Genomic DNA, 27,157 nt, shown 5'->3' with positions numbered 1-27,157 from the left:
AGTTTTGTTTTTGATAGTTTTTTTTCTCCCCGTCCGTACATGACCCGGACAAAATTGACCATCGCCCCAAACATACATGGCCGTTTCCGAGCAGCTCGACGTGAGCGCAATCAAGTTGGATGAAAAAGAGACCAACTCAGCGGAAGGAACGGACGTGTGCTTGCTCGCCGAGAATGACACGGAACTCGAAAAGAACAACATGCCTGGAAATGATCAGGAAACAACGGACCCTTTTAAAAAACCGATTGCGTTCGCTGCGTCCTCCCTCGCCAGCAAAAGGAGCCTGAGCGCCCCCGCTTCTTCCGAAGCCGAGAGGATTCTCGCTAAAGAAAACAAACAAGCACACGTTGTGGACTCCAATTCTGAGCCATCTGTTTTTCCAACAGACGACAACGAAACGTCTGAGATTGGGTCAGAAAATAATGCAAATGGTGATGAACACAGAGATGTTGCTTCACTAAACGTGAAACCAGAATTCAAACATGGGGTGCTCCCGTCCAAGGTCCCTTCGACTGGCAAATTCCCTCCTCTCCCATACACAGAGCCTCAGTGGGGTGGCCCTGCTCCGGATGACATCTATGCTCTAGAAATTCTCAAAAATGGCACCATCGTGGACAAGGTCCCCCTCGGGAATCAAGGCTACTTTGTTGTTGGGCGATTACCGGTGTGTGACGTCTCTTTAGAACACCCGTCCATCTCCAGGTATCATGCTATCATCCAGTACCGCCAACATCCCGGTGTCGGGGTGTCTGATGGCGAGGATCGAGGTTTCTATGTTCAGGATTTGGGCAGCACACATGGCACTGTCGTAAACAAGAACAAAATCCCTCCTAAAACGTTCATCAGACTCCGTGTTGGACATGTCCTTAAGTTTGGTGGCAGCACGAGGCTCTTCATCCTTCAGGTATCGATGTTTTTTTGTCTTTCCACAATTTCTATGTTAAAAGTATGATTTCATTTTTCTTTAATTTCTTTAACGCCCAAGCAAATAACAGTGCAAGTCTTCAGGCAGACAGGCATACTATATATGTATTAAAAGCCACTTTTGTTCTTTTAGAAGGCCGTTTGAAAGTGGTAGCCCTTCGCACCAATCTGTAGACATAAAGTTGCTCTCAGATACAAAAATGACTGCTGACCCCATGTTTAGATGCTGTGTACAAGCCCGTATAAATACAGAGGGTTGTGTCAGGAAGGGCATCCGACGTAAAAGCTTGGACGGAACAAACATGCGGATCAAACCTCTAAAGATGGAGGACACTGATTTGCTGTGGCCCTTGAAGGGAAAATCCGAAAGGAAAAGAAGAAGACTCTCCATGGATTCTGGCAGCACATGATGTACTGTTGTTTAGGTTGAGATCAAAACTACACATCTTAATGTCTTATTGCAAGGGCTTTGTCAGCTATCTTGACTGTTTCGAATTCACACACGCAGTTTACATGAAACATTTCACTATTTTTGATGAACATCAAGGTCAAAGTCAGCTTTTTTTTGTCAAATATGCTAATATGCATGACATAGAGCACAGGTGAAATTACTGTCCTCTCTGACCCAGCGTGCAAGGCACTTAAAATGACTTTAACAAACATAATAAACACGAAAACGCAAAATTGCCGGGAGAGAGAGGGGAGCCGCTGCGTGTTCCCGCGGCGCCATCTTGGGGAAAAAAAAAAAAAATAATAATAATATGACAACACAAAGACACAGCGAGTCATCAATATATTTGACTTTTCAAAGAAAAAAACAATGTTATTACCTCATCAACATTTTCCCACCTCGTGCAAATAACACGTTCTCCTTCCAGGGTCCGGAATGTGATGAGGAAGAAGAGTCTGAACTAACAGTCACGGAGCTGAGGGAGCGGGGCAGGAAACAGAGGGCAGAGCTAGAAAAGAGAATGATGGGAGAGGGTTCTGATGATGGCGAGGGAGAGGACAAGGATGAAGTAACAAGCGTCAAGAGCAAAGTGACCAGCGAAGACTCTGGTTGTTCTTGGGGAATGGGTGAGCTTTTTGTGACTGTATGGAAGTGCTACGTTGAGAAAGAAACCTCTGATTTCCTTTTACATCTCGCATCACCATAAATTCCCCATGCAGCTGAGGAGCAGCTCCCAGAAGAAGACGAAAATGAGGAGAACCCGTTCTCAACGGAGTTCCAAGAAGACCAGGAAGCTGCTTACCTAAAAGACCCGAAAAAGGCCTTACAGGGTTTTTTTGACAGGGAAGGTAATTTGACTTCCTATTAATCCATAGAAAGAGTCAGCAAATTTTGACTCTTAATAGTACTTTCTTGCTTTATACACCTAATATTAGGCGAAGAGCTGGAGTTTGAGTATGAAGACAAAAGCCACGGCAGCTGGCTCTGCAGGATCAAGTAAGTGTCACAAAAAGACCCACTCGGCAGGCGTCAGTTAATCACGATCTTTCTGTGTTTTAACTAAATCTGAACAATTCATAAAAATGGAATATGAAATATTAATTAATACCATTTTCAAATCTAATGTAATTGGCTGCAATTTCTGAGGTGGATCGATGAGAAGGTTTCTTCAGCCGTCATCTGTACTTTTTGAAGGTGTCGGACGTTTCGCCTCCTATGCAAGAGGCAGTCCTGTACGACTGAGAGCTTACACAGACGAATTTCTGAGGTGTTAAACTGCTTCATGCATGTTTACTTAGCGCTCTGTTGGCTTTGTTTTGTGTGTGTTTGTGTGTTATTACTTTGACTCATTGCATGCTTGTTATAATCTCAGTTATGATTTAGTCACGCCCCGCCTGTTTGGGAAATTTTGTGAAGTAGCCATAGTGAACGCTGACGTGATGGCGAGTCACAGTTTTTACTGAGTTTACAACTCCAATCAAAAAGCACCTGTTTTTCATGGGAATGTATCGTTCATTTGTCTTTAAATGAGGCCTAACCTATAATAACAATACATTTTATTTCGAAGCGCCTTTCAAAACTCTGAAGTACACTTTACAGTCACGGGATAAGAACAGTTTTTTGTTGTTGTTTTTGTGCGGGTGAGCAGCGGCTACCATTCGCGCCAGTGTTCACTCTACCCGGATGTAAGACAGCAGCAAAGTTATGAAAGGAAGAGGAAAGGAAAGAAAGAAGTAGAAAAAACAAAATACAGGACATTTGAACATGGCCACATCTTCAGACAAAGTGAATGCGCCGACAGGATGGCTTCATTGAGAATATTTCAATGACAGGCCCGCCAATAGAAAACGCCGGTGCTTTGATACGATCACCCAATAAAGAGTTAATGGCGCACCAACTTGCAAAATGAAACAAAGCACAGAAATCCAGCGTAAACGAAATTAAAAAGTGTAAAAACACGTCAATAAGAGACGAATGGTTCCATCAATATCGTCGTCGTGGATAGCAGTGGCAATGAAAACTAACACCTGGCGCTCTGGAGAAGAAAAAAAACCGAGGATGGTTTTGGAACCACTTGTTGGTCTTCATGACAACTCATGTAAACACAAGGAGACACAAGCAAGTGTCAGGAAGGGCATCCAACGTAAATTGTTTGCCAAAACAAATACGTGAATCAATAATAATAATAAGAATCTAATCTTTTTTCCTTTCGGCTTTTCCCCTCAGGGGTCCCCACAGCGAATCAATGTCCTCCTTGTATCCCGGTTTTGTGCATCCTCTTCTCTCACACCAGCTACCTTCATGTCCTCTTTGACCACATTCATAAACCTCCTCTTCGGTCTTCCTCTCGGTCTCCTGCCTGGCAGTTCAAGGCTCAGCATCCTTCTCCCGATATAGTCACTCTCTCTCCTCTGGACATGTCCAAACCATCTCAGTCTGGCCTCTCTGACTTTCTCTCCAAAGCCTCTAGTATGAGTTGTCCCTCTAATGTACTCATTCCTGATCCTATCCAACCTGGTCACTCCCAAAGAAAACCTCAACATCTTCAGCTCTGCTACCTCCAGCCCTGCTTCCTGTCTTTTCTATAATAATAATAATAATAATAATAATAATAATAATACATTTCATTTATAAGCGCCTTTCAAAACTCTCAAGGTCACTTTACACTCAGAGGATAAGTTTTTTTTCTGTGGGTGAGCAGCGGCTAGCCAGCTACTAGATAGCCAGCTAGATAGATTGCTAGCCATCCAACAGATAGCTACCTAGATAGCCAGCTACTTAATAGCGAGCCAGCCAGCCAGAAAGCTGATAGCCAGCCGGATGGATGATGGATAGATAGATAGATAGATAGATAGATAGATAGATAGATAGATAGATAGATAGATAGATAGATAGATAGATAGATAGATAGATAGATAGATAGATAGATAGATAGATAGATAGATAGATAGATAGATAGATAGATAGATAGATAGATAGATAGATAGATCATACCTAGCTAGGTAGATAGCCAGCTAGTTAATTAAATAGCTAATAGACAGAAAATAGATAGCTAGCGAGGTAGCCAGCTAGATTTGTACAATTATATCTTTTAGTGTTATACTCATGTTCTAATGCTCCACATTGCAACCATCCGCCATGTCAAACCTCTGAATCCCATACCGGATTGGTCAAGGCCCAGGTTAACGACGGCCGCCATTGGCACAGTTGACCTTCAGGGTGCCAGTGGAAAATTGACTGTTGGTCAAAGAAGGAGAGGAGGGAGGTGTGTCCGTAGGAAAAGAGAGAAATGGAACTATAAGACCAAAGCATTTCTGTATGATCAATTGGATGATGTTTATTTTCAAACAGACTGACATAAAACAGGAAAACTAATAATATGACTACATCTCAGTCACACTATTGAATGGGGTCGTCGTAAACTAGAATATTTTTTTACATCTTTCAGCCCTACTTTTTACTACCGGCTATGTCAATTGGATGGCTGGAACTACATTGTCTGTGACGTAATGTCACACCAAATTCGCTGAAAAAGAGAAGCACGATCGGTATTGCAAAGCTAAAATGAAAATGCAACTTTTTCCAAGTTGCATTTTTCGGAGAAGATGACACTGTCCATCAGCATACATATATTTTGTTGTTGATATTGGATGTACCTTTATTAGTCTCGCAGTGGAGAAATTTACAATATTCCAATGCAATGGTGCCAAAAAGTGGTACAGTCCAGATCAACGGTTTTGCCATGTTTAACCACAGCTTCATAATGATCATGCGGCTCGTTTTTTCAGGCTGCCGGTGGACGATGCCTTGGGCCGACAGCTTGTTGCCGAGGTGACCCACACAGGGAAGAAGAAAGAAACAGCAGTCCAGTGCTGCCTCGAGGCCTGCCGGATGCTCGAGGCCCGAGGGCTGCTGCGGCAAGAAGCAGGTGGGAGTCTTCACCGCTCAGCCTTTACGAGGCAGCGTCTCAAGACCCTCCGACCATTCTAACGATTCACTACTGTTCGGCTACCTGTGCGCAGTGTCCCGCAAGCGCAAGAAAAAGAACTGGGAAGATGAGGACTATTATGACAGTGATGACGACACTTTCCTGGACCGGACAGGCACAGTTGAAAAGAAGAGGAAAGAAAGAATGAAAAAAGCAGGAAAGATTGCAGAGCGGACTGAGACCTACGACTCCCTGGTAAAGCCAGCAAACACCCAATAAATTACTGTGCCGTTCAATGTCACAAGTCGCACACTAGGGTCGGTAGTATCTTGGCGAAATGTCTGATAAATGTGATGCAGTGCATCATTGTTCATATAATTTCAATAATCATCAGAATTGTGTTTTGTCTTATTGATTCAGCTGTTCAGTTAGAGTTCATCGGGTTCATCAATTGGTTGCTCAACCCCATACATGTGAAACATGTTTTTTTTCCTCTTGTTAGCTGGCCAAGTTATCACAAGTGGAGAAGGAGGTAGCAGAAACACAGAAAAAGCTCAGCACCCCTGGGAAAGGTGAGTTCTTTTCAAATCCACATCATACCTTCAGAGTATTCACAAAGCGCCACTTTTCCAACTGTTTGTGTGTCTGACTTTAAGGCTTTGTTTTCCCTTCAAAGGGTCGCCACAGCAAATTAGTGTCGTCGATCTTCAGAGGTTTGGTTCGCATGTTTATTTTGGCCAAGCTTTTACGTCAGATGCCCTTCCTGACACAACCCTCAGTATTTATCCGGGCTTGGGACCGGCACAATAAGACACTGGTTGTGTCCCCTTGTGGCTACAGAACAATTCTATGAAAGATGAAAATGCTAAGTAAATGGCTCCCAAACACAAAATGGTCATTGGCACAGCAGCATTCAAATAAAGTAAAACTATACTCACCATTTGATGACAATGCTCTGATCTTAGCAGCGACTGTGGTGTGATTTACTACCTGTCCACTAGAGGGGACAGTTAGTTAGCCAGGAAATAACTTGTGAAGAAAGAAATACAGTGAGACCTCAACTTATGAACTTAATTGGTTCCCAGACAGAGTGTGTAAGGCGAAAAGTGTGTATCTAAAAAAAAATCCCATAGGAAACTATTAAAATGGGTATAATCCGTTCCCGGGTTTCCATAAAATATAGTTTTTAACTAAATAAGCCTTAAAACTACACACAACATACCTTATTCTATGTATAATAAATGTGCTATTGTATTGTAATGAAAGAAATACACTGCATTGTATCATAAAGTCACAAAGAGAGGCACATTACATGAGGACTGTAATTAAAGAAATAAACTGTGCTGTAAAATAAAGTTTGTTTTCAACTTCTTCAATTGCCCAAGACCGTCGCTTTGAGAGCACGGAAACACCTTTTGCAACAGACGCACCTTTGATGGCTTCTCTGTTCCGGAGAATGGGAGCAATGGTTGACTTAGCATAGCCGTGCTCGGCCACGAAATCACACAACCGCACACCTCGTTCGTGTTTTTCAATTATCTCCTTCTTCTCAGCGACGGTGATTTTATTTTGTGTCTTCTTGGGCTGAACACAAGCCTGTGGTGGTTTTTTTCGGTCCCATCATAGTAAAATTATGAGCAAAAAGCTCCAAGTAGGCGATCGACGTGTGCATTCAATGAGAGGGGCTGTGCAAAGTAGCGCCGGCTGGAGCGCTGTTCGGTCGTGTGCTTCCGCCGAAGATCACTCCGCCAGCCGTGGTGGGTGTGTATTATGAAAATAGTGCTTATTATAAGGTTTAATTTTCATAAATTAGAGGTTCTTAAGACGTTTGTAAGATAAGGTGTTTGTAAGTTGAGGTCTCACTGTACTGTAATTAAACTGTTCGAATTTTTAGCATGAATATGTGGATTCATGATATGGGGCCAGAATCGCTCATTCATATTGCGGAGAACATGATTGGTAAAGGATGGCAAAGCATTAATAATAACCTCATAAAATTGAAATATTATTTGCTATTTTTGCTAGCAAGCGGTCTGACCTTTCTTAATGATGTCCATTTTTCTTGAAAAGTCAGTCTTGAAAATGGCGTCAACAGTCTATTTTCAACCAAATCCATTTCTTCTCCTCTTTCAGCCATTGTGGGTTGACAAAACTGCTATTAAACCAACGCAACAATATACTTGCTTATGCAGCTCGCTACTGATACAGTGTGCTAGCTCTGGTCAGTATGCTCTTGTCATTAGTGGCTCATGATAAAAGCAGTTTTTGCAAATTGGTATTGACTAGTTTGCGAAAACAGCGGCAAGTCCTTTGCGTCTCCAACTCGAAATCTGATTGGTTAAAGAAACAGATTTGCCAACACTTGTTTTATGTGACAGGGTCCACAGAACTGATTGAAAAGGCGCGCACGTAGATGTTTGACCCTGGTAACAAATGATGGCTGAAATGTGATTGTTTAAATGCTTAAATACGAAAACACACGTCTGGAAGCAGCGCAACAGGGGAAAAGTAATGTAAGGAAACTGAAAGGCAATTTGAATTATTTAATAAGAATTCATGGTCTGTGATTCAGATATTTTTAGTCCAGCAGAGAAGGCCTTGCAGGCCCTGAGAGCCCACCACTGATATACACACTTTTGCTTTTCCTATTCGCTCACCAGACCCTTCTGGCTCTTCGACCGATGACCCGCTGGACGCTTTTATGACCGCTGTGCGTAGCGATGCGACCATGGATGCCCTGGAGCGCAGGAAGCTGCACGTCCACATCGCGGATCTCCAAAAAGATGCCCAGCGCCTGCGCAAATTGGTGGAACTGACTCGCCCTTCACAGCTTCCCTCGTTGCTACCCAGGTGAAAAGTCTCTTCTTGTGTTACTTTGCCAGTGAATCATTTAAGTGGTTGTGGTGCAAGTAAAAATAGTTTACACAACTGTACGACAGTTAGCCCACTACTGACTTTGTTTGAATTGGAATGATTATTTCATGTGAAATGTTCTGTGAAGTGCTTTTTCCAGCTGCTGCGCTTTATAAATAAAGATGTATTGGGTTGTATGAATTAAATTACTGTGTAACATTCAACCATTAGCCAAAAATCATAATGGCTCAGGCAATCTGTTTGAGTTTTGGTTTTACACTTTTTTGGTGGAGGTCTGCATTCCCATTGACTTTGTAGTTACAAGTGCTCGTTATAGCATTCCCCATAACATGAAATACAGTATAAATGGAACTCCAGGACAACACTTTTTTTTAACGCAACTTGAACATATGCTGGTGCCGTAGTGGCAGCTCAAATTCTGAGAAACCGAAGAAAGTCTTGCCGCTTTTTGGAGCCATGAAGGGAGGATCAAAGTTCAAGCTGAAGACTGGAACTATTGGGGTAGGTAATTCTTTTCTCTCTTTCACCCAAAATGTAATATCTTATTATCTTTAAAGGACAACCGACGCCATTTTCATTTCCTAACTGACACCAGAAAAACGTTTTATAGCATCTAAAGTACCCAAAACACGCAGGCTGATATTTTTAGTCAAACGCAAAACACCAATAAAAATGACTTAAAATGTCCCAAAACTGCCACAAAATGAGCTCGGAACTAGGCAGATGCAGAAAGTCCCGCCCCCTTGTCCGTGATGTCACGCCAGGATACTCCTTCACAAACTGCTTTGCTAAAGAATCAAAACAATGGCTTCAAAGAGTTCAGATTCGGAGAAGATGCTTGTCACTTTTCGAGTCACTTTCTCGGTTAGGGGCGTTCCCTCCGTGACGTCACTTAGGGCGTCGTCATCAACTCGAAGACAATACTAACGCGAGTTTTAAAACATAAAACATAGCTATATGCGGTGGAATCTTTGTAAAATGCGCTCAGTAGAAGTCATTTGGACAATTTTTTTACAAATTATGGACGCAACTTGTCCGGAGGTGTCGGTTGTCCTTTAGAGCAGAGGTCCCCAACCCCCGGGCCGCGGACCGGTACCAGTCCGTGGGTCATTTGGTACCGGGCCACGGAGAAAGAATAAATAATTTACATAAAATGAAAAATTACCAGATTACATCCGTCTATGACTTACTCTTGACGCACGTCAAAATGCTTTTTTAGGTCACGTGATACATACCGCTAAAATTAGCCCACCGTAAGCTAGCAAAATGAGTCAAAAACAAACGTCTTATTTTGTTGTATTAATCCGCCGGTCCGTGAAAATATTGTCTGACATTAAACCGGTCTGTGCCGCAAAAAAAGGTTGGGGACCACTGCTTCAAAGGACAACCGACACCACGTTTTATAGCATCTAAAATACCACGCAGGCTGAAATTTTTATTCAAATGCTAAACACCAATGAAAATGTGTTGAAGTGTCCCAAAAATACTTCAACATGACCTCGCAGATGCCGAGTTACAGAAGGTCCCGCCCCCTTGTTGGTGACGTCACACCAGGACGTCTTGCCTTGCTCTAGAATCAAAACAATGGCTTCAGATTCAGAGAAGATGCTTTCTTGTTACTCATCAAGTTATGAATATGATTCAAATAGTTCTGAAGAGGAAAGCATAAATGTTTGCAATCGATTAAAGAAGTCCTTCCATATCAATTCGAGCCATCAGCACTCCAATGTAGCATCCCAGAAAATGCACAAGATGGCGCCCAAGCTCCGTTGGAAATGTCCTGATTTGTCCGCCTGGAATTTGTGTCAACTAGTATCAAATAGTAGTCTTGGTGCAACACAAAACGATTCACCATTGCATTATTTATGTGTTTTCCTTCTAATTTCGCCATCAACACGGATCAACACGAAGTTTTCAGACCAAAGTACCCAAAATGCATCTTGTGTCGCTTTCTCGATCAGGGGGGTTCCAGACGTGACGTCATGTCAGGCATTGTCATCAACTCGAAAACAAGACTTCCTGAATATTCAGCACGCGTCTAAAAACGTAAAATATAGCTATATGCCGTGGAATATTTGTAAAATACGCTCAGCAGAGGTGTGTGTACATGTGTGTGCGTGTGTGTGTGCTCTTCATTTCTTTGTAGAAATTGCCTCTGAAGCAACCCACCTTGCCTCCTGAACTCTTTAACATGAAAGAACTTCCGCCAGGAGGAGAAGAGGAGGAGGAGGAAGAAGAAGAAGAAGAAAAGGGGAAGGAAGAACAGGAGATGGCTGAAAATAAGGAGGATCAGTTGTTAGAAGCCAGTGACCTCATATCTCAAGCAACTACAGGACAGAATGGAGAAAAATCAGTGCTGGAGCTGAAAGGTCAGCTTCCTAAAGCTCTACTTTTTCAATGATTGTACTTTATTAAAAACATCTAAGTGAGTGAGAAAGGAAGTTTATCACTGTAGTGTCATTCAAAAACTGACTTTTTTGAATGATCCACTATTTGTCAAGATTCAATTTTAAATGTTGCTAACAAGCTTGATTTTGAAATGAGGTACGTTTGGACTTCTGAAATGTATTTTCCTAAATTTCTTATTTGTTGAGTTGGACCTGTTTATTTTATTTCAGTTTTAAAACAGGATTCAAATGTCCTTACAGTGTAATGTGTTGTTCCCCACCTTCCCATCGCAGAACACAATTCCGCAAAGGGGAAAATCATGGCTTGTACCAACACGGGGAACCCGTTTCCTCATCAGAACATCAAACCGAACCCTGACCAACCATCTTCCGGTGAGATTGGCTATTTCCACATGGAATTTGATGTTCCCCTGACTTTTGATCATCAGGTCTTAACTCATTGTTTTCCCAACAGAATCCAGAGACAAGGGTGATGAGGATCTTAATCCAAAAAAGAAAAAGAGAAGCACAAACAAGGTAGGGGTCATTTTCAAGATTGCAAAAAAGGTTAGAAAGTGACATAAAATTTCTGGAGCGTCTCACAATGAAGACATTTGCAATTTCCACAGGAATCAAGTCTGGGTATTTATCTAAAATTTTAAATTTGAAAATAGCAATAGGAATTGTACTAATCCACTGCACTTGTATCAAATCTGTCAGGATTAAAATAAAATATATTCCCCTCAGAAATTCTTATTAAGACCTTCAGTTCGGTCAATTCCAAGTGTCTAATAAATTCCTCTTCACTTCTATTGAATTTGAATGTGAAATATTCAATTCTCCTTTGTTCGCACTTTGAAAACTCCCTGGCTCATTTACAGCACGACTGTGACATATATAATAATACTAATATAATAATAATACTAATAATAATAATAATAATAATAATAATAATAATAATAATAATAATAATAATAATAATAATCATGATGATAATAATAATAATAATAATACATTTCATTTATAAGCGCCTTTCAAAACTCTCAAGATCACTTTACAGTCACAGGATAAGTTTGTCTGTGGGTGAGCAGCGGCAGCCACACGCGGCCGCGTTCACTCAACCTGGAAGTAACTCAAATAGATAGAAAGCTGGCTAGCTAGCCAATAGCTATTTGTGATTATTTTATCATCAACATCAAGGCTAAATCTCATGTGAGGACCATCCACTGGCACAAACGGACAGAATAACATCATGTCCAATGTTTCATGATTCTGAGTACCTGGATGTCATCCAGTGACTGCTGTGAAAGGACAGCTGACAACACAGGAAAGTCTGTGTGACAGCTTGGAGAGACAGCTGACAAGAGGGAATAGACCCCACTGGGGCTGTCATGGGCTAGCTACCCATGGTGGCAGTCACCAACCCTGGTTCAGTTTGTTGGAGACACCCGCTAAATGCTCCAGAAAGGATACAAAGAAAGATACCCCTAGAGCCTGCGAGAGCGGGGGCGCAAGATGGCTCAATGACTGACAACACGGCTACCGACCCAGGAACGAACGTGACTACGAGCAAGAACAAGGCACATGAGACAACGGCAGCAGGACACTCACTCAAGGTGTGCGTGTGTGGCTGGGCAAAAGTAACATCAGCTATCAGGTTAAAAATCCACCAAGGGAAAAGACAGTGCTTGGGAAAGCAGAGACAAGGGCCGCGCATTGACCAATATTTCTTACGAAGTCAGACGTCAAATAAGTCGAGTGAAGCACAGTGACGGGACGAAAACCAAAGTTCGCGGAGCGTCAACACCCCTGTCAATGAGGATCGTAATGAACTTACAGAACGAAAGGGGGAAGAGCCCACCCAACCACAGAGACCTCCCAAGGAGGACAAGATCAAAGGGCACAGACCAAGTGTGAAGTGGCCAAAAGCTATTGAAGAAAGAGAGTGGGGAAACCGTCAATAACGATCTGCCAAAAATCTTGGAGCAACAAGTGGGCACAGCAGGGAAAAAGCTGGAAAATATTGGTGACATCATCTATCACTATGGGGAGGAGCGCTTTGGAGTGTACATCCGGAAAACCGCCAATGCAAGACCACCACCAACCAAATCCAGGAGGCAGCAAGAGATAGACAGACTGGTCAGAGAAAGAAGGGACCTGCGAAAACAGTGGAAGAAGGCCACTGATGCAGAGAAAGAAGGTCTCATGCTGCTCCAGGGGGACATCAAATGCCAGTTGGCAACCTTACGAAGGGCAGAACACTTGAGGAAACTTCGCAAGAACAAGGAACACACAAGAACACGGTTCTATAAAAACCCCTTCAAGTTCGTCAAAGACCTCTTCGCTAAGGACAAAAGCGGAATCCTGAAAACCTCCAAGCAGGAACTTGAAAAGCACCTGGAAAAGGTCCACCAGGACACAAAAGGCATCAAAAACTACTTATCCCACATGTCGTTCCCCCTATTGAACCACCCGAATTCAACTTTGAGACCGGCCCTCCAAAATGGAAGGAAGTGGACAACACAGTACGGCATGCAAGATCAGCATCAGCCCCGGAGTCAAATGGAGTTCCATACAAGCTCTACAACACAGGTGTCAAAGTCAAGGCCCGCGGGCCAAATCCGGCCCGCCACATCATTTTTTTTCGGCCCGCGAAAGCAAATCAAACTTGTTAAATTCCATGATGATTGCTAAAATCTGAGCCAAAATTTCATATTTTTGGATGTCAACCACAATAAAAGTCATTATTATTGACTTCAGATTTGAAAACGAGTTATTCATTAATTTGCTGTGTGCTCTATATGTAATATTTGAAGGGATTTAAACATTCTAATGGGTTCCCCAAATTCATAACGGCCCTCGAGAGGAAACCATAACTACAATGTGGCCCGCGGCAAAAAATGACTTTGACACCCCTGCTCTACAAGAACGCACCAGATGTTCTGCGCTATCTTTGGAGGCTCATGAGGATTGTGTGGCAGAAAGGGATAATACCAAAGGCATGGCGAAGGGCCGCAGACATTAGTCAATTCCGGCCAATTAGCCTTCTCAGCGTTGAGGGGAAAATCTTTTTTAGTGTGTTAGCACGGAGACTTTCCACCTACCTGGAGAAGAACAAGTACGTTGATACTTCTGTACAGAAGGCTGGCATCCCTGGGTTCTCTGGTTGCTTGGAGCACACCAGTATGATCTGGCACCAAATCCAAGCGGCAAAGAAAAACAAGAGAGATCTTCATGTCATCTTCCTCGACCTGGCCAATGCCTTTGGCTCAGTTCCCCATAACCTTCTCTGGGAATCCTTCAACTTCTTCCAGGTTCCATTACCGATTACTGTCTTGGTAAAAGCCTACTTCGAAGACCTGCAAATGTGCTTCACAACACCTGACTTCATAACATCATGGCAGCGTGTAGAAGTCGGCATCATGGCAGGTTGTACGATTTCACCCCTGGCCTTCACAATGGCCATGGAGGTCATCATCAGGGCCTCAAGGTGGGTGGTGGGGGGTGAGCGAACAAGGAATGGGATCCACCTCCCACCTATCCGGGCATACATGGATGACATGACCGCCTTGAATACTACCGCAGCTTGCACCAGGCGGCTTCTTGGAAAACTGCAAGAAAACATCAAATGGGCCCGAATGAAAATCAAGCCGAACAAGTCACGCAGCATATCAATAGTCAAGGGAGAGCTAAAAAGTGTGAAGTTCTGCATTGGTGATGACCCAATACCAACGTGTCTGTGAGGAACCGGTCAAAAGCCTGGGCAGGTGGTACAATGCACCCCTAAGAGACGAAGATCAAGTGCAGCAACTAATGCAGGACATCAGCAAAAGTCTGGAAAACATCAACAAGACTCCACTGCCAGGGAAGCTCAAGCTCTGGTGTCTGCAGTTTGGACTTCTCCCTCGGGTAATGTGGCCACTCACAGTCTATGAGGTCCCACTCTCAACGGTGGAGAAGATGGAGCGAGCCATCACTAGATATGTGAAAAGATGGCTTGGTGTTCCACGCTGTCTGTCAAACATCAGCCTCTATGGCAAAGGGGTCGTCTAGCTTCCAATCACAAGCCTCGCCGAAGAGTACAAGTGCTCTTCGGTGAGACTTGAGATGACCCTTACAGACTCCAGTGACCGGAAGATCAGTCAAGCTGCACCCCCCTATCAACTGGACGGAAATGGACGCCATCCATCGCGGTGCAGCAGGCCACAGCAGCCCAAAGGCACAGCGACATCATGGGACACGTCCAGCTCGGAAGAGGGGGCTTTGGCCTTACAAACATCCAAACCATCTTGGCGTAAGGCCTCAACATCGGAAAGAAGGAAAATGGTGATGGAAGAGCTGCGCCGCCAAGAGGAAGCTGAAAGAACTGCGAAGGCTGTATCTCTTGCCAAGCAGGGACAATGGATGAGGTGGGAAGGCCTGGAGAAGCGAAAGCTCCCATCTCCAAAAAATCTCCACCAACGGTCTGGCGAAGATCCAACCTGTGAGTCCAACTCCAGGAACTCTCAAACACACCCTGACCGGTTTTAAGACCAGCCTCACACAAGGCCGCTACACCTGGAGGCACAACCAGGTCCTGAAGAGTTTGGCAGTTGTCCTTGAGAGCAATAGGAATACCATCAACTCTTTGCCCATGAGAGCCACCACTTCCAGCACAGCACAGTTGACTTTTATCCGAGAGGGAGAGGAAAAGCCCAAACATCCTCCTGCAAAATTAGAGGTTGGACAGCTGTCCAGGGCCCGGGATAGGAAGATACGGGTTGACATTGTCCAGCAATTGGTTTTCCCAGCGGAGATTGCAGCCACCACCCTAAGACTGTGCTCTGGTCCCCTTCACTCAAGGCTGTCTACATCACAGAACTTACAGCCCTGTGGGAAACTCAGTTGAAGAGGCCTATGAGCGCAAGAAGCTGCGCTATAAAGAACTCGCAGTGGATGCGCAACAGCGAGGATGGAAAGCCAAGGTCTATCCCATTGAAGTTGGATGTAGAGGGTTTGTGGCTTCCTCTACCATCAAACTGCTAAAAGACCTGGACAGGCTCTGCGGCACACAGTTAGGTCACTCTGAAGCGGCAGAAAGATGGATCTGGATGAAGAGGAAGGACCCTTGTTGGGCTCATCTACCTAAGACAACCTAAGACCCCCCCCCACCAGCTTCTGAACATCTGATTGGGCATGGGACACAAGCGCGGGCGTGATCAACCTGTCGCTGGCCACCATCGATGAGGGTGTCTAGTGATGAAAGGCTGAAACACCCAATGATTCTTTGGAGGACTACTGATGATGTGTCCCAAATTCACAACCTTCCCATCCCTGAGGCACAGCTCCCACACCACTCTCAACATCAAGGCTAAATCTCATGTGCGGACCATCCATTGGCACAAACGGACAGAATAACGTCAAGTCCAGTGTTTCATGATTCATTATATTACTTATGCTTGTCTGTGACTGTAAAGTGTCCTTGAGAGCTTTGAAAGGCGCATAAAATGAAATGTATTCTTATTATTATAGCTATATAGCTCATACATAGTTGGCTAGATAGCAAATAGATAGAAAATAGTTAGCTAGCAAGATAGCTAGCTAGATAGCTGGATATAAAATACATTTTGCTTTCAAATGATTAATTTTATGCCATGTTGCTTAATTCTTGTTACAAAGTGTGTTTGAGTACTATGAAAAGCACTTTCAAATAAAATATATTCTTCTTATTTTTATTATTATATAACACCATTGCCTCGTGGTGTGTGTCCATAGCCTCCAGTGCCGCTCTCAAGTCAGTATCCACAGGACGACCCCGATTACTGTGTTTGGATGCCGCCGGCAGGTACCTGCTTTCCACAGCCTCAATTCTAGGCACACGGATTGCATTTGAAGCAAAGCTCAGACTTTAAATTGGACACGAGAAGCCTGTTTATCTGTCTTAATGAGCCTTGGCTTTTTGCATTTTAACCAAGGATCACATCAATAGACGTCAATGATAAGAATGACTTGATATTCCGCACTATTAAGTGCACTTTTTAAACCAACACACTTTGTAGATGATGGTTGTGCTATGGGCTCACCAGTTTCACCCATAGTGGCTAATCTGTACATGGAAGAGATGGAGAAACAGGCTCTCACATCTTTCCCGGGGACGAAACCTAGACACTGGTTTAGATATGTGGATGATACTTTTGTCATAATTAAAAAACAAGAAATTCAATCCTTCACAGATCACCTCAACTCGGTAGACATCAACATTACATTTACTCGTGAGGACATTAAAGAGAACCAACTAGCCTTTTTGGATTGTAAAGGAGGACAGAGCGCTAAAACAGAAGTCTTTAGGAAGGCTATGCACACTGACCAATACTTACTTTTCGATTCTAACCACCCTTTACAACACAAACTAGGAGTTATCAGAACCCTCCAGCATAGGGCTAAACTAATACCAACAAGCGTTAAAGGTAGAGAAAAGGAGTCAAAACATATCAGGAGAGCACTCACAAACTGGTTACCCTCAGTGGTCTTTTAACAAATGTCAAAATGAAAGAATAGGGAATGGAACCAAAAATTCGGAAGATACTAAAAGGAGAGGAGTAGCACTACCTCACACTGTAGGAGTTTCTGAAAAACTACAAAGAGTCCTTTGGCAACACAAAAGTCCTACTTATTTCAAACCTATAACCACTTTAAGGCAGACATTAGTGCATCCAAAAGATAGGCTGGCAAATGAAAAACAAAGTAATGTAGTTTATTCAATACATTGTAAGAATGAAAATTGTAAAGAGCAGTACATTGGGGAGACTAAACAAATTCTCAAAAAAATACTTTATCAACATCGCAGGGTGGGCAGGGTAGGCCTCAATCGGCAGTGCACCTAAAAGCTAGCAACCACTCATTTGACGACAATGAGGTTAAAATCTTAGCGAAAGAACATAGATGGTTTGAAAGGGGAGTAAAAGAAGCAATTTTCATATAACAACTAAATCCTTCTTTAAACCGGTTTGGTGGGGTGAGGTTCAATTTGGATTGTTCGTACAACAGCCTACTTAGGCAAAATAGGATTAGGAATACTGATGAGGTGATACCGGTGGAAGTGGGCCGTTCAGGCCAGTCGTTAGTCAGACAATAGGAACAATCTGTGGAGTGGCAGGGAGTAGTCCTCTGCTCCCCCAACCTTAGAGCAGGGACCTATCATAGCAGAGTCTGGCACCGCCATGTCTGGACAGTCGGGATATATATATATATACAGTAAAGTCTCGTTATATCGATATCGGATATATCGATAGTCCTGGTTATATCGATACTACAGTAAAGTCTCGTTATATCGATATTCAAGGGAGTCCGAAAAAATATCGATATAACCGGGACTATCGATATATCCGACCCTGTTTGCATGTAATTTTCTCCGTGCGTGCATAGAAATAGTATCGATATAACCGGGACTATCGATATATCCGATATCGATATAACGAGACTTTCCTGTATTTCTATGCACGCGCGGAGAAAATTACATGCAAACAGGGTCGGATATATCGATAGTCCCGGTTATATCGATATTTTTCGGACTCCCTTGAATATCGATATAACGAGACTTTACTGTATATAGGGCCTAAACTACCAGTAAGACTTTAGTTTGCTGACAAAGTTTCTTGGATAAGAAGCGAAACGTCCGACACCTTCAAAGAAGTACAGATGACTGCTGAAGAAACCTTTTCATCGATGGACCACTCATGTACGACTGAGAGCTTACACAGACGCTTTGTTTGTAGATGGTTCATTATTCTTATTTCTTGGACATAGTATTTAAAATGTCCTGTAAATGTCCGATTGTTAGAGCTGCAGGGGCAGTGAAAGCTTGATATGAATAAAGATGTCTCGTCTTCCCTTGAGCACAGCTCCAACCAGTAAATGCACAGTGCAACCATACGTAGCCAAAATAAATCAAGTTGTAGTTTTTTTATTGTACTCCTTTAGTGCATCTCCAACTTGTGGACACATAACGCAACTGCAGACAAGCTTGTTGCTCCTGTTCTGTATGCTTTGTAATGCACTCACGCTGCGCCCTGCATATGAAAACCGTTTTAGAATAGATCATTCATCGAAAGTGCACCACATACTGCAGAAAATACGGAAATGTGCTCAATTTAATAGTCGCACCAGATTTTGTGTTAGGACTCCTGGGTTTTCGAGTTCTTTTCTGCGGTGGCAACACAGCCTGAAGCATTTAGGTAGGGAAATGGACTGACCGCATGTGCCAAAAGTGCCCACGTTTGCTCACAATATCTCTGCATAAAATGGATTCCTCATTGTTAAAAGCTTATTGTCATTTAAAGGACAACCTACACCATTTTCTTTTTCTAACTGACATCAGAAAAACGTTTTATAGCATCTAAAATACACAAAACACGCAGGTCGATATTTTTAGTCAAATGCAAAACACCAATAAAAATGACTTAAAGTGTCCCAAAACTGCCACAAAATGAACTCGGAACTGGGCAGATTCAGAAAGTCCCGCCCCCTTGTTTGTGACGTCACTATTAGTCACACATTGCCTTGCTCCAGAATCAAAACAATGGCTTCAGAGAGTTCAGATTTGGAGAAAATGCTTTATTGTTACTCACCCAGTTATGAAGAGGAAAGCATACATGTTTGCAATCGATTCAAGAAGTCCTCCCATATAAATTCGAGCCGTCAATCACAGCAATGTAGCACCCAGAAAATGCACAAGATGGCGCCCAAGCCCCGTTGGAAATTGGCTGATTTGTCTGCTGGGAATTTGTGTCAACTTACACCTTCTTTATGCGTGTTACCGCAATTGGCTGCGACACACAACAATTCACCATCGCGTTATTTATGTAGTTTTCCTTCTAATTTCGCGATCAACATGGTGTTTTCAGATGAAAAAAAGTACCCAGAATGCATTGTGTTGATGACAATGCCCGACGTCACGTCTGGAATGCCCCTGACCGAGAAATCGACACACAATGCATTTTGGGTACTTTGTTTGGTCTGAAAACTTCGTGTTGATGGCGAAATTAGAAGGGAAACACATAAATAACGTGATGGTGAATCGTTGTGTGTTGCACCAAGACTACTATTTGAGACTAGTTGACACAAATTCCCAGCAAACTCATCAGCCCATTTCCAACGGAGCTTGGGCGCCATCTTGTGCATTTTCTGGGTGCTACATTGCTGTCATTGACGGCTCGAATTGATATGGGAGGACTTCTTTAATTGATTGCAAACATTTATGCTTTCCTCTTCAGAACTATTTAAATCATATTCATAATTGGATGAGTAACAAGAAAGCATCTTCTGCGAATCTGAAGCCATTGTTTTGATTCTAGAGCAAGGCAAGACGTCCTGGTTTGACGTCACCAACAAGGGGGCGGATCTTCTGAAACTCGGCATCTCCGAGGTCATTTTGAAGTAATTTTGGGACACTTTAACTCATTTTTATTGGTGTTTTGCATTTGACTAAAAATATCAGCCTGTGTGTTTTGGGTATTTTAGATGCTATAAAATGTTTTTCTGATGTCAGTTAGGAAACAAAAAAATTGTGTCCTTTAAGTTCAACCCCAAATTCATAGCTGCCCTGTTCATCGTTTTTAGGACAGACTGGAGATGGCCGCACCCATCTTAATGACAAGTATGGCTACTGAATGGAAAAAAAACGCCCCTTTGTCATCGAACACGTCGACGGCTCCGACACGTCCGGCAACATCACAAACGATGATCAAGCTCTTGAAAGACCACGAGGGAATCCAAATCAACAACGCTCTTCAAATAAAGATCTTGGCTGAAGATGATCCGGAAAAAAAAGAGGTCCCTGTTGCCAATTCATTCATTTGACCCCTTTGGACCCGACACACAAGTTTTAGTTTCTGTCCTTTTCACCCTTCAAGCAGAAAATCAAAAATGGCAGCCCAAGGCAAAGTGAACTGAATTCAGCTTTTTTTCCCCTCTCCCCTTGTCTCATGCTGCTCCTCTTTCACTTCAGACCACCTGACATTCAGTCTGTATTCCTTCCCTATTTGGCTCTACTTGATCACCGGCTTTGCTCCCCCCCCCCCCCCCCCCTGGAAAAGAGAGTGTGTGGCAGGGAGGGAGAGCAGTGAAGCAGCTTTTCTGACCATCTGGACACTTGGATGGCTTACTGGATGAAATGCAAGCTGATAATGACTCAAGCTACAGTAAGCGGAGTTGTGTGTCAGCTGATGCGTGCATGCACACAACACACACAAACACACACTCATGGTCAGACCTTCTAAAAGTTCTCTTTTTAACAGGATTGTCCTTACGCCATTGTAGTGCATCTATGTCTGAGTGCTGCTCATTTGGTTTGCCGCTATTCTCTGCTTGTCTTCTGGTAAATAGTTTGACATTGTATTTTGTTATGTAAACACAATAAAATGTCTGCAGAGAGCTGGGAAAATTATTTGACACACATTAACTTTTCAAATCTATTACACAACAACAAAAAACACACGCGTTTATGGTCCGGCACAAAGAAACTTGTTGTGTTGGCAGTCTAGATGTGGCTGTGACTTGGGAATCATTCATGCAACCTGTTTATCCTAGTAACATGTAGGACAAGCCATGTGTGCAGATTCTTTCCATACACTTAAAGGACAACCGACACCACTATTTTGTTTCCTAACTAACATCAGAAAAACGTTTTATAGCATCTAAAATACCCAAAACACGCAGGATGATATTTTTAGTCAAATGCAAAACACCAATAAAAATGACTTAAAGTGTACTCATCCAGTTATGAATAGGATTCAAATAGTTCTGAAGAGGAAAGCATACATGTTTGCAATCGATTAAAGAATTTATTCCGTGTCATTTTGAGGCATCGGGGTGGTCGAAATGTCGCACCCAAAAAAGGCAGAAGATTACGACAAAGCTCCGTGGAAATGGGCTCAAAAATTTTGTCACAACACAAGGATTCACCATCGCGTTACTTATGTGTTTTCCGCCTAATTTCGCCATCAACATGGATCAACATGAAGTTTTCAGACCAAACAAAGTACCGCAAAATACATTGAGGTGATCAAAGGACTGCGATAGTATGTCCTTTCTCGGTCAGGGGTGTTCCTTCCGTGACGTGACGTCAGCACTCGTCACCAACTCAAAAACAAGACTTCCGGAATATTCAGTCCAAGTCTTAAAACGTGAAATATAGCTATATGTGGTGGAATCTTTGTAAAATATGCTCAGTAGAAGTCATTTGAAGCGAGTTTACAAATTATGGACACAACTTGTCCGGAGAAGTCGGTTGTCCTTTAAACTGTGGTCAACCACCGATTAAACCAAAGCCTGACACACTTTGTCAGCCACTGCAATGTCAGCCACTTGGCATGCTTAAGCTACCTTGTTAGGGTTATTAAGGTCACTTATATAAGGTCACCTAGTTCAAAGCATTATTCTGCTGATTAAAATACGACACAGCAAGTGACAAACTTGTCAAAATCTTAAATCAGGAGATAGGACAATGGACTAATTTACTGTCATGTATGAGTAAGTGTACGTACTCTAACATGTTTGTAAAAGTGTGTGAAATGATTTGACGCTCACGGTCGATCCCATGATATGAGCAGTGTTGAAAAGGGGCTAATTTTTGTCCATTGCTAACCACTTGACCTAAACTGCAAATGCCAAGAGCTGACTACAAACTCCAATTGGTTGGAATGTTGTGTTACACATGAATAGAAACTGAATGCAATGATTTGCGAATCATGTTCAACCTATAGTGTAGTTCATTGAATTACAACAAAGAGAGAGATTGAATAAATTAATACATTTTGTTGTTTTTAGTCAATATTTTTTTCCATTAAATGTTCTGGATGCAAAACATTCCTGAAAAAGATGGAACAGCGTCATCTTTACCGCTGTGTTACATTCCCTCCCATTTTTTAAATGCCATTCAATCAACATTTGGCAACTGTGGATACTCATTGTTGATGCTTTGCAGGTGGAATTATTTCCCATTGTTGCTTGATGTACACAGCTTCAGTTGTTCAATAGTTTTGGGTCTTCTTTGTTGTATTTTGTGCTTCATTATGACCCACCAATTTTCACTGGGAGACAGGTCTGGACTGCAGGCAAGCCAATGTAATACCCACACTCTTTTCTCTGAAGTAACACATGCAGGATGTGTTTTACCATTGTCTCGCTATGTTTCTCCAAAACCTTTGTGCACCGTTCATCATTAATGATGCCTTCATAAATGTGTAAGTTACCCATGCCAATGGCACTCTGACAGAGAATAGGTATAACTCAAATTTATAATGTTTCAAAGTTTCACTTTGTTTTATGCCTTATTTGCCCCGGGTGCTTGTGCTTTTGTAGCTTGTTCACAATGGTGCACAGAGAATAAGGCCAATTGAAGGCGCTTGTTCGCTGATAATACAGGATTTGCTCCAGCATGAAGAGAATGGCGATGATAAATTTACTGTGGTCTCAATGTGTGGAGGAATAACCAAGTACAGTGACACTTCAGCTCACGAACTTAATTGGTTCCCAGAAAGTGTGTGTAAGGCGGAAAGTTCGTCTGCCGAACGTTTATTTCCCATCAGAAACCATTAAAAATGAGAATAATCCGTTCCAAGGTCCCCATAAAACATAATTTCCACTAAATAAGCCTTAAAACTACACAAAATATACCTTATTTTATGTATAATAAATGTGCTATTGTGTTGTAATTAAAGAAATAAACTGTACTATATAATAAAGTTGTTTTATTTGCCTTTGTGATGGTCGTTGATGTAGTTGCCTCTTGATGATATCCGATTGAAGTTGCCGTGCTTTCTCGGCGATAATACCCTCTGACACTGCCCCCTGCTAGCTGCTTTTTGTTAATCCAAATCAACAGAAGTTTTTCAACCCCTTCTATTGCCTGAGACCCTTGCTTAGACAACACAGAAACACCCTCAGCCACACGTAGCAATGGTCGACTTAGCATCCTGGTACTGGGACTCTAAGTCACACAAACACACACCTCATTCGTGTTTTTCGATGATCTCCTTCTGCTCGACCGTAATTTTCTTTTGTGTCCTCTTCGGCTGAACACTAGCCTGTGGTGGGGTCTTTTTCGGTCCCATAATAGCAAAAGTACTACACACGATAACAAACCATGTCTGCACTCAAATAGAGGGGTTGGGGAAAACGAGTCCGCCAGCCACTATTGCATCTACACTTGTATCTAGTTCTTCATCAATTGTGATCTGTTTAGCTGGGTTCATAGCTTTTTGCATCAAGTGTACAGATGACTTGCCGCTACTTTGTTAGCCAAGACTATATGCTCGCGAATTGAATGTACGGGAGGCAAAAAGTTCATGAGCTAAAGTGTTGGTGGACTAAAAATATTTACTGAGGTGCATATCGAAAAGTTCAGCATGCCACAAAGGGAGAATGTCTGATATGTTACTCGTAATTTGCATATGTTCTCAATAAAAGTTCAGCATGGAGCACAGTATTTTAGATTCTTACCAGACCAGAAAACAACCTGCAACTGTGTTAATAAGTATCAGTGATTTCAGAAAACAATTTTAGATGTGGACTCGTCAGACGACTATTTACTCACAGTTGTTTTGTGAAGTGTTTCTAAATGTGTGGCGATTTGGTGATATCATTTTCACATTGATGTAAATGTATTTATTTTATTCATTTATTTCTTTTTTTAAATGGAGTGCTGCCTGAAGTATCAAAGGTCAGTGTTGGTTTTTGGTCTTGCCGCTGACAGGCTGTGGGGACAAGCACTAATAAACTGGTTTGATTGACTACTACGATTGCATACAATTGGTTATATACAAACAAGGATGCAACTTTTGATACAGCTCGTTAAAAAAAGAGGAAAAATTAGACATAGAAAATCAAACAGTGCTTTTAAATTGCGGTCAAATTGAATTACGAAAAAAACCTGCCTGACAGAAATGTTCGTTCCCATACCTTTCGATTTCCTTGCCCAACCTTTGTGGCAATTACTGCAATGAAAACAAGTTTTGTAACTTTCAATGAGATTTATGCACCTCTCAGTATGTATTTTGTCGCACTCTTTTGAACAAACTGCTGCAGGGTGCTTTTGCCAGATGGTATGTTTCAGCTCCTTTCAACAGATGTCGAAGAGAATTTAAATCATGGCTCGTTGAAGGCCTCTTCTGAATAGAGTGGAACCTTGGCTTACGAATTGAATTGGTTCCCAGACAGAGTGCGTAGGGCGAAAAGTGTGTATCCCAAAAATTAATTTCCCATAGGAAACCATTAAAATGAGAATAATCTGTTCCCAGGTCCCCATAAAACATAATTTTCTACTTTCTAATTTTCTAAGCCTTAAAACTACCGGGTACACAAAATAGACATTATTTTATGTATAATAAATGTGCTATAGTATTATGATTAAAGAAATAAACTGTACTGTACAATAGTCATTTTATTTACCTTTGTGATGGTCGTTAATGGTTAGATGGAATGGAGTGTCCGGTTTCCTCAGCATTAAACACTTGATGAGGAACATAGGCTTCTTTCACCAACTTGAGGAATGATTCCTAGTAGGTGCTTTCTCTGATAATTGTATCTCGTTCTTCATCAATTGTGATCTGTTCAACTGGGTTCATAGCTTTTTGCATCAAGTGTACAGATGACTTGTGCGGGTTATTAATGATTATTCTCACACTCTCACACTTTTGTTTTTGTTTCAAGCTCTGTCATCTCCCTTCCGTGTGTGTTTTCTCACTCTCTCTCTGTCTGCCTGTCTCTTTAATGTTTAACCCCCCCACCGGGGGGGTTAAACTGGGTACTTGACCAATCAAGCTTGGTCAAGCTGGGTACTTGACCAATCACGTGGCTTTAACCGAAGACGCCATTTTGTTTTTTGGAGAACGGACTCACTCTCTCTGTCTGTAACCCCATTCCCCACTGCTCCATTCTTGACCAATCACGTGGCTTTAACAAAAGACTGGGGGCGGGGAATAGAGGACAAAAACAGTGGCCAGCATTTTCTTGTTACGAGAACGCGCTCCTTCGCGAACGATACATCACTCAATGTGGCAGTTCAGTGTATCCCGAAAAATAGTTCGTATGGCCAAGGTAAAATTTTCATAAATGTAACGTTCGTAAACCGAAAACTTTGTAAGCCAAGGGGTTCGTAAACCGAGGTTTCACTGTACAAATTAAAGTGATACATTAGTAAAACATAGCTGGACACTTGTAAATATGGGTTGTTGCAATATATCAAAATGCATTTCTTGATTCTGCACTATGTACAGTTTTTTTTCTTATGGAACGGTTTTGCACATTTACATTTGCACAGTATACAGTTGACATTTTTATTTTGTTATGCTTAGAATATCTTGTTTTCTATTCTTTCACCCCCACCCCATCCCTTTTCAATTGCTGCTGTGGACTGCAAATTTCCCCATTGTGGGACGAATAAAGGTATTCTGATTCTGATTTCTTGATTATAATACTACACCCCTGGACGTTCTGAGCACCAGCAGCCTTAAGCAATAAAACGTAGATATTTTAATTGGTTGTCTTTTCCATGAACTGATAAATGTGTCACCTGGCTCTTCTTGTGAGGGAGTTTCAAGTCCTCCTGTGACGAAGGAGTTTCCAAAGTCCTAAATTCCGTCCCAGGCCAGATCTCTTAGATGAAGATGACAGTTGAACTGGGCTGTGTCTGTTTCACTGAGATTTACTGTGGCCATCTGCGCCTTTGACGTGGGCCTATTGTTTGGTTGGCCGGCTAAGCTTTTAAATATGATAACTTCTTATTCTGTCTAATCTCTATCACACTGATTCAAGATCGGTTATGAGAGAGCAAAGCAACACATTAAAACAACAGAGCCTTCCACTTGTTTCAGAGCTGGGATGGAATTCATTTCTTGATCCAATTGCATCTGTGAACTTAGAGCTGATTGTACACTGCTGCGTTAAAATGTTCCACGATTGTCAGCTCTACCCATAAGACATCCTTTGTTGCTTGTCAACATGCAGGTGTTCAATTTTCTTTTATGATTTATTTTCAACGGGTCATCCTTGGTTATCTCCCATGAAAAATAGTTTGGCTCAACCTATGACGGATGGTGTGATCTGACTGACACTGATGTAACTTTACCACTGGAGTTCATCTTAGATCACTTTTGGGGGCTGTATAATATGTTCCAGAAATACATTACACCATAACATCTAAAGAGTTTGATGTTTCTCTTTATTTGTAAGTAGGTTCGTTGTCACATCTCCCAGGCAGGTGACGCGCAGAGCTTGATCGTGGCGTGGAGTTAAGCAAGTCGTGCCGTGATGTCCGTCCGACGCCCGGCGTTAGCCGGGCGTGAGTCTGAGATGATTCTGCCCAATCTCTCTGTCCCGCGACAGCTCCTTTTATACAATTTGCAAGCGTGTGCTATGCGTCAGGGTGATACGCACATCAAGGAGATCAAGGAATTGAAAGACATGAAAGTGTTGAAAGGGGCACTTCAAAATCATACACGCGTGTGACGCAACACATCCATATTTCAATTGTTTTTAATTTCGTGGAGCGATGTCAAGTGAAGAGACGTGAAGTACAACTTTATTGTTAAATGTGCTGTATGTGCAAATTACAGC

At 42.3% G+C, this 27,157-nt stretch overlaps 1 protein-coding gene across 1 annotated transcript; it reads left to right on the top strand.

The window, feature by feature from the left end:
* The first annotated feature begins 58 nt into the window (after positions 1–58).
* slc4a1ap (solute carrier family 4 member 1 adaptor protein) lies at positions 59–20,342 on the top strand. Its single transcript, XM_089004438.1, has 14 exons — positions 59–904; positions 1,803–2,001; positions 2,095–2,223; positions 2,311–2,371; positions 5,164–5,303; positions 5,398–5,558; positions 5,806–5,875; positions 7,964–8,153; positions 8,582–8,678; positions 10,324–10,546; positions 10,859–10,957; positions 11,040–11,101; positions 16,319–16,388; positions 20,162–20,342. The coding sequence occupies exons 1-14, from the start codon at positions 77–79 to the stop codon at positions 20,209–20,211; spliced, it is 2,379 nt and encodes a 792-aa protein (XP_088860564.1). The 5' UTR covers positions 59–76; the 3' UTR covers positions 20,212–20,342.
* Positions 20,343–27,157: the final 6,815 nt, after the last annotated feature.

This window comes from Hippocampus bargibanti, linkage group LG09 (assembly GCF_051943395.1).
Source record: "Hippocampus bargibanti isolate YZ-2025 linkage group LG09, ASM5194339v1, whole genome shotgun sequence".
NCBI classification, from domain to species: domain Eukaryota; kingdom Metazoa; phylum Chordata; class Actinopteri; order Syngnathiformes; family Syngnathidae; genus Hippocampus; species Hippocampus bargibanti.
This window is presented reverse-complemented; position numbering and strand designations above follow the sequence as displayed.

Excerpts from the sequence above, each read along its gene's own strand:
- slc4a1ap (XM_089004438.1), top strand. The coding sequence starts at position 77 with ATGGCCGTTTCCGAGCAGCTCGACGTGAGCGCAATCAAGTTGGATGAA. Across the intron at positions 10,958-11,039 it reads CCCTGACCAACCATCTTCCG|AATCCAGAGACAAGGGTGAT; the intron begins GTGAGATTGGCT and ends TTTTCCCAACAG. Across the intron at positions 16,389-20,161 it reads TGTTTGGATGCCGCCGGCAG|GACAGACTGGAGATGGCCGC; the intron begins GTACCTGCTTTC and ends CATCGTTTTTAG.